This window comes from Tiliqua scincoides, chromosome 4 (assembly GCF_035046505.1).
Source record: "Tiliqua scincoides isolate rTilSci1 chromosome 4, rTilSci1.hap2, whole genome shotgun sequence".
In the NCBI taxonomy this organism is placed as follows: domain Eukaryota; kingdom Metazoa; phylum Chordata; class Lepidosauria; order Squamata; family Scincidae; genus Tiliqua; species Tiliqua scincoides.
The window spans coordinates 139,723,661-139,740,400 of NC_089824.1; the positions used below are offsets into that span (position 1 = coordinate 139,723,661).

The 16,740-nt window shown below is 41.2% G+C and overlaps 1 protein-coding gene across 1 annotated transcript in view; it reads left to right on the top strand.

Moving 5' to 3' along the window:
* LOC136648466 (vitellogenin-2-like) overlaps window positions 1-16,740 on the top strand; it is a 38,583-nt gene that overhangs the window by 4,297 nt on the left and 17,546 nt on the right. Inside the window, exons 5-20 of the mRNA XM_066624579.1 lie at window positions 786-947; window positions 1,146-1,294; window positions 1,785-1,935; window positions 2,039-2,196; window positions 2,275-2,440; window positions 3,415-3,540; window positions 5,305-5,523; window positions 5,993-6,210; window positions 7,964-8,061; window positions 9,597-9,715; window positions 10,709-10,810; window positions 11,628-11,747; window positions 11,832-12,021; window positions 13,934-14,030; window positions 15,764-15,949; window positions 16,515-16,671. Of these exons, the coding sequence (XP_066480676.1) occupies window positions 786-947; window positions 1,146-1,294; window positions 1,785-1,935; window positions 2,039-2,196; window positions 2,275-2,440; window positions 3,415-3,540; window positions 5,305-5,523; window positions 5,993-6,210; window positions 7,964-8,061; window positions 9,597-9,715; window positions 10,709-10,810; window positions 11,628-11,747; window positions 11,832-12,021; window positions 13,934-14,030; window positions 15,764-15,949; window positions 16,515-16,671 (2,418 nt within the window). The remainder of the gene's footprint in view (window positions 1-785; window positions 948-1,145; window positions 1,295-1,784; window positions 1,936-2,038; window positions 2,197-2,274; window positions 2,441-3,414; window positions 3,541-5,304; window positions 5,524-5,992; window positions 6,211-7,963; window positions 8,062-9,596; window positions 9,716-10,708; window positions 10,811-11,627; window positions 11,748-11,831; window positions 12,022-13,933; window positions 14,031-15,763; window positions 15,950-16,514; window positions 16,672-16,740) is intronic.

Consider the following 16,740-nt stretch of genomic DNA (forward strand, 5'->3'; position numbering starts at 1 on the left):
TCGGTGATCTGCTCTTTTACTCTTTTAATCTGACTACTGTTTTTATGGCCCTGTAGTGTGTTTTTAAATGTTTTTATCTGTTTGTATTAATGTTTTTAAATTCTATTGTTTTTTAATATGTTGTTAGCCGCCCTGGGTCCCGTTAGGGAGAAGGGCGGGATAAAAATAAAGTTTTATTATTATTATTTTATTCTTACTGCGATTGCTCCTCATCCTGTGTATGCTGTGTTTGGAAAGGAAGGAGGGAAGAAGTGTGGAGGAGGGGAGAGGATTGGCTAGAATGGTTCCCAAGAGACACTTAGCCCACTACTCTCCTTTCTTCCTTTTCAAATCCAGCAAGTGCGAGAGTAGTGATAGTGGCTCTTCACGCCTGCTGGTTCACTACTGGCTGAGAGGGAATAGCAGCATTGGGCACCACACCTTGGGTGCCAGAAAAGTTTGGACGGGTCCTAAATATCTTTCTGCCCTTCCTGTTTTTGCTTCTGCTGCCCAAGCTTACTTCTTCCTATTCTAAAAAAAAAAATGTATTTCTAAAGTGATGTATTCCATGAAACACAAGACTTGGCTTACTTGCGTTTTTGAGAGTTATTGGTTCTGGAAGCAATTGGGCTTGCTGGGTTCTCCACTGATTCCTCCTTGTAGCAAACTGTGGTCTTCATTACATAGTAGGCTAATGTGTTCTGCTGAGGCTAGAGAATGCTGCCTCGACAGGGTTGCTCACGACTCTCCGATCCCTTCCAGACCTAAGTTTCTGTGATTAAACTGTGCTCCGTTGCTCTTTGTAGCCGAGAATTGAAGGCACCTGCAACACAAGATACATTGTCCAGGAGGACAGGGAGAATGACCGAGCCACCATTTTGCAAACCAGAGACCTCAACAACTGCATTGAAAAAGTTGTGAAGAACATCGGAATGGCCTATATCCGTCCTTGTCCAACATGCCCAGTGGTAAAGAGTTTTAATGGCACTGTATAAATGACAATATCAATGAATAATGCAAATATTTGCAACTGAGTTTGATTTGGTAAAAAAGTCTTGATAACACTGATAGAGATGTGTACACTTCAGGAATCAGCAATGAAAAAGACCATTTGATCTTATGGTTATTGTTGTTATTGTCTGAACAAGTGTATTTCTGCTTTTTAGCAAGCCAAAAACACAAGAGGTACTGTGGCCCTCACCCAGAAACTGAAATATATGGAACCTGGAGCCCTTATCATATATGCTGAATCCCAGCAGGTGTATGAGCTTTCCCCATTTAATGAACCTGGTGGTACTGCTGTTATGGAAGCAAGGTACGTCTGATTGATACTATTAGAGTGAAATCTGTTGCTAGGTTCACACATGCATGCACATTGCCTGATTCCTCATCACCTGATTCGTTTACTCTTGCTGACTGACAGTTGAACATGTGAGTCATTGAAAAGCATTGTATCTGAGGTAATGTGACGTGGTCTGAAAGTTCTGTCTGTGGTATTTGATCACACATGGAAGATATCAGATATCATCAACTGATCAATATAGCAAAAACACAAGTTGTATGTTTCCTACTTCCAACAAGATACCTCCTTTTACTAACATTTATAATGGTGTTTTGATGCAGTGCTAAACAAGTACGAAGATTACAGATCCCTAAATTGACCAACATGCTAGAGTCTCAGATCTGAGAATATGCTGCTGTCACTGAGTTTTTTCATTTAGAATGATTTTTATCTTTTACATCCACACCAATCTTCTTTAGGAATCTCTATTTAAATAAACATATTTCTTTTTTACTTGATTCAGACAAAACCTGACTTTGATTGAGACGAAAAGCAACCACGAAGAAATAACAGAGATCCAACTGCAACATCATGGCAATCTGTATTATCAATTTGCGGAAGACTTGCCCCAGATGGCTTTGCATCTAATAAAGCCAAAAAGCATAGAGACAAGGGTAAGGTGTTTAACAATGCAAAAGTATGGAAAGTCTCCAAATTAAGCCAAATAATAAAAGAGACAATACCATATGTTCCTTTCATCTTCTGTTTACTTCATAGTTTGCAGAAGTATTACTGCAATTAATGCAGCAGAACCAGTTACAAGTTCATGTTGAAACTCCATCCAAGTTCCTCGAACTTATTGAGCTTTCTAGAATGGCAACCCTTGAAAACCTTGAATCTCTTTGGAAGCAGTTTGGAATCAGACAGGAACACAGGTGATTGCTTTTGTTACTTTCAGTTCAAGTTTCTAAATGGAGAAAATAAAAGCTAACAGAGGTCGCTCTTGTCTCCAGGTGTTGGCTCTTGAGCACAGTTGCTGCAGCAGGAACCACTAACACATTCATGTTCCTGAAGCAAAGAATTCAGAATGAAGACCTCGGCGTGATGGGGTCTGCTGTAAATCTTGTTTTGGCCTTCCATTTAACCAAACCCGATAGACTTACTTTAAGAGCAGCAGCAGTGAGTATACTATTTCGTGGTACTTGCTTCCCTAATCGGCATGAGTTTCAAAGCAGTCCTTTTCATCTTGAAAGTCAGAGCAAGGTTGGGCTTGCCTGTGGCTCAGCCCAGGGCAAGTGAAATGCATTCCTCTTACCTCAGGTAATGCCACAGCAGCCCCAATACCACAGTAGCCCCAATAGGGCTACTCAGATCTGCACCATCTAAAGACGTGGCACAGATCCAAGCAGGATCTGCTCTGGGTCCCCCTGGCGCTGGGTTAGGATCCAGCACAAGTGCTGGATCCTGGCCCGAGTCCCTGCTTGGCTGTGGCCCACCCGCAGGCCCAATTGCTCTCCCCCTGCCCCTTCCCACCCTTCCCAAGCCCCCATGCTGGCCTGACTTGGCCAGCACGGCCTTACTGTTGCGACGGCTCCAGAGGGCTCGAGTTGGCCTTACTTGCTGGTGCAAACATGCCTTATGGCACATTTGCAACACTCACAGATTGCACTCTGAGACAATCTCTGGATTGTGCTCTGAGACAAATTAGTGTAACTAATAAATCCATACATTTCAATGGGAGTTAGTCAGGACTAGCTTTCTTCAGATACAATCCAATAGATTTTTGTTTACAGGATCCACAACATCCTCATGTCAGAATCATAATAATATCAACTACTCGGGGTGCCATAACCAATGAAAATGAATAATAGTGTGGGCAAATGAGATAAAGATCTGTGAGGGGGGAAAGAAAAAACAGCAATGCTGAGATGAGCGGCATTAAAACAATATAAATATGTTTAAGTGTAAAAAATAGTTTTAAAAAGGAATTTTATGTTCATAGAAGCAGATATAAAATTAGGCAGATTTTTAGATGGCTGTGGAAGTCCAGAGATAGAAGGTGGGCTGTCCAGAGAGTATCTTGAATACTTGGAAAGGTGGGATAAATAGTCATTTTAGTCAATATCAATCTGAAATTGCTGTGACTTCTGCAGGATCTACTAGCCAGCCATGGAGTGCAGAAATCTCTATTGCTTCACAAGCTTGGTCATTTGGCATATGGTTCAATGACAAATAAGTACTGTTCTACCTCTTCATCTTGCCCTGCTGAAATTCTTCAAGTAAGTGTTTTTCATATTTCCTAAAATGTGCTTTTCAGCCACACTAGATGCTATTCCAGAACCACATTTCAGAGCGCAATACCATAATCTTCCAAGACTGAAGGATGCCAATGATGATGCAAACAGCTACCTATGAATTTGTGTGAAGTTAGACGAGTTACTGCCATTATTGTGGCTTCTAGTCATTAACAGGTCTGCATACAGGCCAACAATTTTCATTTATTTATTAAAAGATTTCTATACCATTTTTCCACAGCTCAAAGTGTCTTAAAACATAATATAAAATAGTTGAACCAATATATAACACAAGACAATTATTTAACTTACAATAATTTCACACAATAATCATATAATACAATACAATAAAAACAGGTACTTTAAAACTGAGTGAAAACAATATGTGAGCAGATTTTTAACAGAGTAAAACTATAAAAGCATTATTAAAACAAATGGTCATAAGCAGTGATAAAGAACAAGGCCCTGGTGCATCAACCCACTTCAAAGGCTATGCAAAACAGATATGTTTTTAAACTCTGCCAGAAATGATCTAAATAGGGGGCTATCCTAAGATTTTCTGTAAACATTATAAGCTTGTTCTGTAAATGTGACTGCACAACAGAGAAGGACCTTGCAGCCATTCCCTTAACCTTGAATGGCAGCAATATCTTAAGCATGGCCCTCCGTGATTATCTAGGGGATGGGCAGGATTATGTGAGAAAAGACAGTCCTTCAGATATCCTTGTCTCAGGATTTCTAACAGATATGCTACCATTTCAAGAAGTTCTGTGCCCCTGTTTCTACATGATGAAAAAGCAGCATCTGCTCAGTTGACTATCAGCCCAATCCAATGCAGGGCTGTGACAGCAGAACATGGTTCTGCTTTTGTAAAACAGCTTCTGGTTGGCAACCTTCAGTCTCGAAAGACTATGGTATAAGCCTACAGCACCCAGTATTCCCAGGCAGTCTCCCATCCAAGTACTAACCAGGCTGGACCCTGCTTAGCTTCCAAGATCAGACGAGATCAGGGGTGTGCAGGGTAAATATATGCATAGCATGCCACCAGTGGCTATTTTAGAACGGCCGCAGCAAGCAGTGCTAGAGGCTCATCAACGGATGCAGCTACTTCCCCCAGCCAAGGTACACAGGCAGCAGAGGTGGAGAGGGTAGAATGGGGTGGAGATAGCCTCTAGGGGCAGGAAGATATTTGTGGCAACAGCTCTGCTGATATTCTTCACTTCTGCCCAGTCTTGATATGACCCTTGGCTTGGACATGTGCCAGCCAAAGAGCTGGTACAAATCTAAGTAGACCCATAGGGCACCATGGTGTGGCTGAGTAAGGTATGTGTGTAAGGCTATTTTACTTATCTCTGTGCCTCAGCATTGTCCCTACCTGTCCTCAGGATGCAGTGGTAAACCTTTTTTACTTATCTCCTAGTAGGTCACCTGACCCCCAATAGTTCTTCTCAGACCTATGCCAGCTTTTTAGCTGATATATGTTCAAGAGGAATCAGGGAATGTGTCAGACCAGGAAAAGGTGCATAGGATCCCGGCATGTGTGGCTGCCACCCTTCCTGCTCAAAAACTGCCCCCTGCCCTACTCACTCCCCACTCTGATTCTCCCCCAAAGCACCTCTAAAGAACTTAGTTCTTCTGTATTTTTCTAAAGGGTCCTTGTTCTCAGAACACTCAAGTGTAAAAGGTGTCCATTATTTAAGAAAGATCTATATTTGATAAAATAATATTAGACAATTGTTCTGTTTTCAGCCTCTCCATGAGCTCGTCATTGTTGCTGCCAACAAAAGCCATGAACAAGATCTCTTGGTAGCTTTGAAAGCCCTTGGCAATGCAGGACAACCAGCCAGCATCAAATATGTCAAGAGGTTCCTGCCAGGATTCTCACCTGATGCTAACACTTTTTCATTCAGAACCCATGTGAATGCAATCCTGGCCTTAAGGAAAATAGCTAGGAAAGACGCTGCAAAAGTAAGTGACATTATTATTGAGCAGACAAATGGGAGCCAGCACATATCAAATGCAGACCAAGGCAATGCTGCAAAGCATGCCTTTGGTAGTGGTCACTGGACCAGATTCTTCATTGATAGAAGCTATCCTGCACAACTGACTTTGTATGTATGCATCTGTGTATGCCTGTGAAATTGAAGGCCAGAATAACTTTTTTCAAAATTTATGAATGTGGGGTGCTGATTCCAAAAATAGCATCAGTTTTACTTTATCATGTCTAGTTTCAGGAATATGGTATAGCCTTATTAGTGAATGTTTCAAGCAGCTTCCTCATTAGGAAGCCACGGTGTCATTTTTCCCCAAGACTCTGCTGCCAATCAGAGGAGGCAGTGCTGGATTAAACAGGCCAATTATCTGACTCAGTATAAGGCAGTTGTCAATGTTCTTTATGTGAATTATCTGTCAGTTATGAAATGCTTGTTCTCTCTAGGTACAGGAAACTGTCTTCCAAATCTTCCTGGATCGCTCACTTCAGCCTACGCTTCGAATGCTGGCCTGTGTGGTTTTCTTTGAGACCAAGCCAGCCCTTCCTCTTGTGATAGCAATGGCCAATTTTCTGCAAAGGGAGACCAGTATACAGGTGGCCAGTTTCTCATATTCCCACATGAAAGTGTTGTCTGGAGGCAGGATCCCACAGCTCGATAATCTGTAAGTGGAAAAGGAAATGATTTGCTAAAAGCAGAAGGATGAAGGGCTTCATCATGCAGATCAGAGACTTGTAATGGGGGACAGGGTTAACCCTTTTGCCTCACTGTGCAGCCCTAACAAAGACCTTCCTCCTGAACCTGCCATTTGTCCTGGGAAAGACAATATAATTGGTCGCAGTGGTATCTTCTCTCCCAAGATAATTAGCAGCTTTGAGGGTGGAGAAGTGGGATGTGGCATTTTCACTGTGCCAGTAATGGACACTTTGTCTTATACTGGAGTGTTTTGCATTTCTACTCAGAAGTAAATTCAGTTCTGTTCAATGGGACGTACTCCCAGGTAAGTGTGTATAGGATTGCAGTCTAAGGATGCAGACTTACAACCTAATCAGCCCCCTCCATGTGGTAAGTTCATATAAGCATTCTTCCCCATAGATTAGCAACTGCCATGTTGCTAAGAGAAAAATTAAACTATGGCAGAATCTTTAAAAAAGAAAAGAAAAGAAAAAAACCCTAAAGGTTATTTCTAAATATTTTCCTGTACAAATAATTCCTCCTCTGAAAGCTGTTGTGCTCCATGGCATTGCTGGGGAGGTGTGGGGGGTGTGATGCACACACCGGGTGATGCGCTCGGGGGGGATGACACACACTAGTGACCAAAATCGCTAAAATCCTGGTTTGTAGGAATAATACCATCATATTATGTACCATTTGATGTGTAATTTACAGCAGAATGCAATAAAAAAACCAGAGTGAAATATCTCCATTCTATCAAAAGTTATGGCCAAAAAAACAAGAAAACAAAAATGCAACTGTCTTATGTAACAACAAGGTATATTTCCTTAATTCAAAACGGACCTCAAAGAGCCAATGAAATGTTATTATGACACAGCATGGAACCAATAATGTGTTAGTAAGGTGACACCCTGGGGGGGCACTGCCTCAGGCCAGCCCACAACCTGTGTGGTTCTTTTAAGGATTAGGGAAAAGTAGTACACCAAACTCAAGTCAAGTGCAGGAATCCTTTTTATTCCCAGTGTGCAAAGTAAACAGGTATAAAGTGCACAAATAAAATAGACAGAGTAAAATGAAACTTATGGACTTAGTGGAATGGTGCGGGAGTATGGAGAATGTCAAGGGTCCGGCGAATGTTGGGTTAGAATAGGGAGGTTATATTGGGGGTACAGGGTGCTAATTGGCCAAGATGTGTCAGTGCCCCAATGGCCAGGCTGTTGCCGAAGTTCACAGCTGGCGATAATCAGCCTGGGAGAGAGATACCTTCATTCTGCAGGGACAGTATAATTGGGATGGCGGAAGATGGGCCTAGTCTTTGTGTCTTGGGTTGTGCCCAAGTTCTCACCTTGGAGGGCAGGTACTGGCCTTAGCTATTACAGGAGATGACACCACGAGTGACCAAAATCACTAAAATAATGATTTGTAGGAATTATACCATCATGTTATATACCATTCAATGCGTAATTTATAGCAGAATGGAATTGAAAAAGATATTGAAATATCTGTGTTCTATTGAAAGGTATAACCAAAAAACCAGCAGGTTGGGGCAATGGTACATCACCACGACCACCACCCGGGTCATTGCCCCATCTACTGCATGGGTGGAGATCCATGGTGATGCGCTGGCCTCTCATACTGGGTGACGGAAACCCTAGTGACACCACTAGTTGTGCTTACCAAGATATTTTTAAATATGAAATATGATTACAGGTGCTCTTTGAAACTCTTCTCTTTTCCTATAGGGCTACTGCTTGCAGCATTGCCATGAAGCTACTTGGTCCTCGATTCAATCAGAGGAGCTTTCGTTACAGCAGGGTGATTCACATCAATGGCTACCATTGTAAGTTACAGACCCATTTCACAATTGCTGTTTTTATAGTCCTGTAAAACATGGTTTCCATGTTTGAGCCAACCCATATGGCATTCCCTGTGGCTGAATCTCATACCTACCTGGTAAACTAATTGTAGTAGTAGTAGTAATAGTAGTAGTAGTATTTATTAGGCTGCTCCAAAATACTGTACAATCAAATTGTAACATGTGTTTATGAAATGACAAATTCGTGTGGAAAAGGAAGATCAAACATGAAGTTCTCATGTACATTGTGTCGGTTGTGACTGGTGAAGGGAGAACACATTTGTATGGGAACTTCACACATCCCACTTCTCATATGCAGTAATAGCATTTCTATAGCTATTCCCTGGGGCATTTGGTGGGCCGCTGTGAGATACAGGAAGCTGGACTAGATGGGCCTATTGGCCTGATCCAGTGGGGCTGTTCTTATGTTCTTATATAGCATGCTTTGAGTATGCACATGCTTTGTATGCATTATCTTGATTTCCTCCTTACAACAACCCTGTGCAAGATAAGTACTGTTATACTCATTTTGCATCTGGGGGGCTGAGATGGAGAAGGAGTGGCTTAAGTCTACCTAGATAATTCATGACAGAGGCAAAATCTGAAATCCTGATTCACAGCAGTATCTCATTGCCTCCTCACTACACCAGCTCTCATTTTAAGAATTTTTTTACATACTGTTCATTTCATGCTGTACATGAATATTGCTATGAGATTTTAGCAAAAAAAAAACAACAAAACACAACAAAAAACTTGGAAAGAGATAAAGGTTGGCATTTATCTGCAAAGGAAAAAGCTCCTTTAGAAGAGTCTTTGCAAGTAAAAAGAAAGCAACCCAAGGTAAGTAACCCTAATGAAGTGACATTATCAGTTTTACAGTTGAATCCTAACCTACTCTGGTACAGCCAGGTCACATGGCCTGCGCTGTATGCAGTGCAGGTTAGGAGACAGCTGAAGGTTTCCTTGGGGTAAAGGGATATTTTCCCCTTTACTGTGAGTAGCACCCCAACCACTCCTATTTAGCTGGTGCAAAGCCACAAATCCCCATGTGAGACTGCCTGGTCCAGGAAGGCGGATAGGATATGGCACCCCTCTCCTGGACCCAATTCACCCCTTGTTCTGCCCTCCCCCACCTGGAAATGCCTTCTCTCTGCCTCCCCACCACCCTCCCCACACCCCCGTGCCAGCTGACGGACCCTTACCTGCCGTAGCCAGCGCTGCTCCTGGATGCAGTGCCAGAAGGCCGGCACAAGCTGTCGAGTACTTCCAAACATGCTTTAAGGCAAGTTGGCCACAAACTGAGCCGGCAAAGGGATGGCTATGCTGGCTCAGGCAGGGGATAGGACTGCGCTATTTTATTATTGTGATGAGACATGGGGGGGCCTATGAACAGAATGAAGGGATTTCAAAATAAAAGCAAGTAATTAAAACATAGTTCAACACAATCAGTAGATCTACTATATAGGAAAGAGACAAATTTATCCTACACCCGTTTTTTAAATTTTTTATTCTGATTACAGCGGACTTCAGGGCTGGTGCAATTGGGAGAGTTTACCTAGTAAATGATGCAGAATTTCCATCATCAATCATAGCAAAGATGAGAGGCTACTATGCCACTTCAGCTATGGATATTGCAGAGGTAACTATTTAAGGCTTTGGACAAGCAACACAATTGCCTGTATGGCTGGCTCAGCCATGAAGTGACATGATGCGGCTTGCATCAGAGCAGGAGTTGGGAGGAGTAGCGGATTCAGGGTGCCTGAATTCAGGGTGCCAGGGTTTTTCACACGAAAAGCGGAAGTGCGCTCCAATTCCCAAACAGAGCTATTTCTAGCATCGGGGAGGCCCACAGAGGGGGCTATGGGTCTCCCAGACCCTCCCTGAGGCCAGTGCAACCCCCCCAGGCAAGGTGAAAAGCCCCAGGTCCCCACAGTGCCACAATCGCTGAGGCGCCATCTGGGTACCCATTACTGGGACATTTTCCTTAAGGAGGAATGGCCCAGTTCTTATTCGACTATGGTGGGTTGCAACCCACCACTTTGGGATCCACTGATATAGGTCATATAATGTAAGGAGATATAGCCACAGTCATTACCCATCAACCCCCTGCCCCATTAAATAATAAATAAAAACCAAATACAACAGTTTTTTGGTTTTTTTACATTTCTGGTTTTTTTTTCTTCACCAAAATGAGAAAGTGGTGTTATGTGTTTTTATTTTATCGCCATTTTCTCCCACCTCTATTTATGAAGTAATATTTCTTCACTTTCCACTTTTTAATTATCTATTCTGCTTGGCAAACTGCTTTGTGAACTTTTTTTGTTGATAAGCAGTTTATAGGTATTCTTAATAATAACTGGGTAAGAGGCACTTTTTAAAGTGCCTCTTCTTTTATTTAGCAGAGGGAGAGTAACTGGCCCTCCTCACCTTCGTAGTGTCTTTTCTAGTGGCTGTCTGCTGGTGCTCTTTTTGCATCTTTTTAGATTATGAGCCCTTTTGGGACAGGGAGCCATTAGTTATTTGATTTTCTCTATAAACCGCTTTGTGAACTTTTCATTGAAAAGCGGTATATAAATACTGTTAATAATAATATGCTACTTTGTGGCACCTAACATTTATTCATTCTGTAAAGGTTGGTTTCCGGTTGCAAGCTCTAACTGATCTCCTCAGAAGACAAGACATGCCATTTGCTCAATACTCAACGTTCAAAAAACTGAAGGAGTTTGGGAAACTGGTATGTGTGCTTACCATTGATTTGAAAGAAACTCTTTAATCAGAATTGTGACATGCCTTTGTTTTTCCCCAGCATAGTGTTCCATTGAAGCATTAGGTGAGAAGAAGTTTACATTGCATTTTGCAAGCCAGGAACACACATTCCTGGCTTCCACCAGTAATCTCAGTTCCCTCGCCCAATTCAAGCCTGCTAAATACAGTATGTAAAAGGGCACTTGTGACATCCGTAGCCCAATTCTATTCTGTGCTTTCTACTTGATTGCTCAGTACCAGCCTCTATTACAAGTGAAAACTCATGTCCCATGTTTTCACTGTTTAATGTCTCATTTCCAATCTTTGTAGGTTTATAGCTGCTACTGCAGTGCAATTAATTGACTAGGGGTCCAGTCTTATTCAGTGTTCCAGTGCTGATGCAGCTGTGCCAATGGAGCATGTGCTGCATCCTGTAGTGTGGGGACATTCCCAGAGGTCTCCACAAGGTAAGGGAACATTTGTTCCCTTATCTTGAGGCTGCATTGCAGCTGCATTGGTGCTGGATAGCTGGATAAGAATGGGCCCTAAATTGTGTAAAAAAAAAAAAAAATTCCCCTCTCAGGGAGTGCTGCATATCTAAATTTCTGCCATTTAAAACCTACAAATTCTGCATTCACAGAATCCACTCTTGAAAATATATTTTAATGTTTCGTTAAGATCCTCTGCTAAATATTCTAAATAAGTTGGCATCTTTGAAAAGAAACTGACTAGACCTATATAATTCAAGCAATTAATGGTAAGAACTGACATTGCTATTTGTTTTTAAAATGCCCCTCTCTTCCCAGCTCCAGGGATGGAAAGAACTGCCTATGGAAAAGCCACTGCTGCTTGGCTATATAAAATTATATAGTCATGAAATTGCCTTTGGTAGTGTTGACAAAGAACTCCTTCAACAGTTAATGAAGGTAGGCCTGCATTTGTAAATCTGCTTGCTTGAAAACATTCTCCTTCCTTGATTCACTACGTTGCTTCCATCTTTGTCTGTGCAGTTTTTGACAAAAGCGGAAGAAATAGAGATGGTGCCGAAGCAAATGGTCACTCTGTTCCAAAAAGGCTTCTCAGGCAAATTGATTCATCCTCTATGGGCAGGAGAGCTTCGACACATTCTGCCAACATCTGTAGGCCTTCCATTGGAATTTGGTCTATACAGCACAAGTATTTTGCATGCCACAGTCAAAGGTGAGCATTGATATCAATGTCAGTGTTTTATAACAATTCATTTAAGTAGACATTTGTTTGCCCTGTATTTCACTGCCTTCCTGGGCATATGTGTTAATCTGCAAAAACAGATTATAAGACCACAGAAGAAGAATTTAAAATAACTGCATAAAAATAAAGCTTCCCATAAAATATACATTTCAGCAATAACACCAACCAGTCACGTATCCCCCAAAGTTGTAAGCACTGGAAGATTATGTCTCCTTTTCTCAATGCCTGCTATGCTGAACTTGTACGTGCTTCCCAGAGAAGATTCATCTTAGACCTGAGTGTCCTCCAGAGCCCTTACACTTCTTGAGAGAACAAGTGGGGGTTAGAGAAAGATTCCTAATCCCTTTTACTCTCATACACCCTTGCACATTTGTGACTTGGCATCTCATCACCTGATTACTGTACTCAGCTCCTAAACTGCTTCTGTTGAAAAATATTACAATCCAGGTGGTAACAATGCTATAGAAGTTTTGAATGTGGTGTTCCAGTGATGACAACATTTGCAAGTCATCATTTGACATTGTACTCATTGAGTACAGAACTACATGTAACAACAGACCTGAGTCTTCAAATGTAAGTTACAACCAAACAGCAGTAAAGCTGGGGAAGGGACAATTAACTCTAGGTGAGAGGGGGGCAGAACTCCCTGCCACCTCTTCTCCTGTACAGTCCTTTCCCTAGCTGCTTCCCCCTCCCCTAACCAGGCACCAAACGTGATAAATCTGTCTGGGTAGAAAATGGCCAGAGAGAAGGGATTGTGAGGATGAAGTTAGAAGAATGATTCAGCATTTCCTCCCATTCTCCACTGGAAATTCCACCCCCTTGCAGCTTTACTGTTGTTTTGCATGCAAAGACCTCCGTCTGTCACTCTTGTGCGTTTTTCCACCTTGAGTGACTGACATGCATCTGTGAATGAGCCTTAGGGCTCAATCTTATCCAGCTTTGCAGCACCAATGCAGCCCCAAAGTAAGGGAACAAATGTCTCCGTAATTGCCCACAACCACCACTGAATAAACTGCACACCCCATTAGCACAGCTGCATCAGCATTGGAAAGTTGGATTGGATTTGGCACTTATGTTAATTTCTACAGGCACTTTCTGACATCACAAAAGTGGACCAAAGTGGCCAGTTCCCTCAGACAAACTAAATTCATACTTTTCTGCATGTATGTACAATGTCTGCTAAATCCAATTCATATGATAATGATACAGCCTTGGTGCTGATTTCCCATGACTGGATCCCATTTCACACAGACTGAATGGATCAATCTTATTGGATGGGCAGATCACAGGGGATCGCATATCACAATACCATGTCAGTATTGCTGACCATCAGGAAGGTGCAGTGCTGATGTGGTTACTTCCCAAGAAATTCTTCTATCCAACCATAAATGGTACAGAGGGAGATCCAACCTCAGGGAACTGGTAACACACATGGATCAGTCCCATATATTAATTCATTCTATGTTAATCCAGGAGCATATTGAGATATCCTGAGATTTGTTAAGCTTCACTGATCTTTCATATGTATCAATATTAATGCGTAACTACTAATGTGTAGGGGATTTATTTAGTGATGTTGGCAAGTGCCATGGAAATCATACAATGGTAAGATTTTGGAGCCTATTTATTCATGAAATATGATTCTATCGTGCACTTATTTTGAAGAGCTCAGAGCCATTTCTGTGAGACTCCAAGAAGTCTTCCATCCTGGCTCTGATCAGGTCCATGTCATCTTAGCTTCACTAGTGCTCAGAAAATTGTAATAAATGAGTAATTATGAAATATTCCAACTGGTGTCTTAATAGGACTCTAATGTTATTCTGAAGATCTAGTTTTTTCTTCTCAGTTTTGACATTTAATTACTTTCTGTTTTCTCCAGTTAAAGGACATATATCTCCTCCACTGACTGGTAGTTTTAGACCTGAACAGTTGCTTGAAACCAACTTAGTACAACTTAGTACTGACATCAACACAAGGTATGTGTGATGACTAGTATGAAATTAGGCTCATTTCATTTTGTGAGGGATAGTAAAGTTAGGCAGAAGTCATCAACACAATCCAAAATATGCCCACATTGTCCTTCTGTGTTTTCGAAAGTGGTATAATGAGAGACAAACAGAGAGGAAGAGATGGTTGATTGTTGTCCCTTCACTTCCCTGGTCCAGTATGTCCCCAGGAATTAAAATTTGGGGCAGGGGTGTGTGTCAGGGATATGATGCTGAAGAGACTTATGCAAAATCATGGCAGAACTGAAAACTGACAAGATGGACCCTCAAATTAACAACTGAGAGGAAACAAGTGTGCAGATCTTGGATTTCAAGAAACGTTTAGTGGCCCTCAGGTATACTAGTCCAGAATGATCTCTTGGCACCCAAGTCAGCTGCTACCTGTCACGGAGGTGGTTACTCCACATCCACAAGGTGGCAGCAACCCCCACCTTCACACCACCATCACACATTTGAGAGAGAAGCAGGAAACTAAAAGAACACTCATAAAAGAATTGCCAATGAACAATGGCAGTTCCTTAATGCCCTCACAGTCTTATGCTTGTCTAGTCAGAAGTAGGTTGTACTGTACTCAATGGACTAACTGCCAGCTAATTGTGCTTATCCTGAGCACAGTGGGGATGAATAGGATTAGGTATGAAACCAATCTTCAAATAGATTATAAAAAATGAGAGAGTAAAAATTTGAGGTTACAGGCAAAATTAAGGAAACAATAGAAAAATAAGCAAAGAGGTTCAAAAAGAAAAGCAGCAATAATCTTCTATTAATTGTTAAAAGAACTGCTTCACAGTTCAAAGTCACCTGATTAAAAAACAATTCCTGGCACCCCTTGTCCTTCCTACACAGTGGGCTTCCATGAGATCTCTCCAGGGAGTGAACTATGAGAAATTCTTACAGCCAGAAAACAGCCATTTTCAAACTGAATGCACTTTCCTGCCAATATAGACTTTACAACTATACAGTATATATATATATATATATATATATATATATATATATATATATACTTTATATACTTTATATATATATATATACTTTATATATATATATAAAGTAAACTATACTATACTTTACAAACACACTATAATATTATATATGTGGATACTGTACAACTTCAAATTTTCTCTGCTGCTCCAAATGGCTTAGAGCAGTGGTTCTCACACATTTAGCACCGGGACCCACCGGGACAGAATGAGAATCTGTCAGGACCCACCGGAAGTGATGTCATGACCGGAAGTGACATCATCAAGCAGGAACATTTTTAACTATCTTAGACTGCAATCCTACCCACACTTACCCAGGAGTAAGTTTCCTTTACTATCATTGTTTAAAGAATATACATAGTAGTTTGTTAAAAGTACAGGTCTATAACATTTCCCCAAATGCAGTCACATATCATGGTAGCATCAAGTCTAAGACATAAAAAATAAAATATTGAAATGAATGGGGACCCACCTGAAATTGTCTCATGACCCACCTAGTGGGTCCTGACCCACAGTTTAAGAAACACTGGCTTAGAGAATGCTACTCTTCCCCCTTGTCACAACGAGTGTGACGAGTGTCACAACGAGTGGCAAAATGTGTATCTTACAGCTGAGTGCTTCAAAGGTTGACAACAATGTAGATGAGAGTCAGTATTTTGAAGTATGATTCTGAGCACAATTTACTTCATTGTTCACACTGGTGTTTTTATTCTCTTGCAGTGTCTATATGGATGTAGTGGCGACGATGGGAATCAACACACCTTATTTCCAGAATGGCCTTGAATTCCATGCTAAATTCATTGCAAGCATGCCAGTGAAGTTTGATGCTGGATTAAACATGAAAGAAGAAAGTTTTAAGTTTGAGACCATCCCAGTCCAGCAGGAGACCCAGTTACTTGCTGTAAGGTACAGTAGCTGTATCACACTTCTAGCAATTGATGGGGCATTGCATATAAATATATGTCCATTCCTTAAAACAGCAAATGTCTCAGGAAATATGCCAAGTTTTTCCTTTTCTTTACCATATACACAGTGTTGTTGTTTTTTTTTAAAACATCCATTTACCTTTACAGGGAATTTCTTTTTATCATTTGATGGCCCTGATCTTGCAGTCCTTACTAAGGCAATAAAGTAATTGAGAATTTTGCCTAAATAAGGACTTCAGGATCAGGCCCAACGGACACTGTAATGGCTACAAATCAAAATTCAGTTCTCACTATCTGAGCATCCAAGAGCAACAGGAGACCTACAGCATCACGATGTTTGGAAAGTCTTTTGGAAGGTTGGCTAACTCTTTTCCCCCAACAGATTACTACATCACACCCATCATTCTTTTCTCATACAGCTCTTTGTATCATCTCTGTGTTTCATTCAAAGTAAATACACACATGAGAAAAATCAGACTGCAAATTATAATTCTGTCTACCTGATTACGCTTTTTATATAGAACACATTATACATGTACTTTTAGGACTAAACTTTATGCCATTTCAAGAAACATGGATGAACCAGATTCATCTAAGAAGTCCCCAGTTCTGCCAAAACTGGTTGGACCTGGACCTGATGTTTTCAACCAACAATGGAAGCCATTACAATCAGAAAGAAATTTCAGAGATGGTGGCATAAAGGTAATTCATTCTGCTTTGTAAATATATATGCCTTTCCTTCTTTATATGTACCTAATCTGTTCCTGAAAA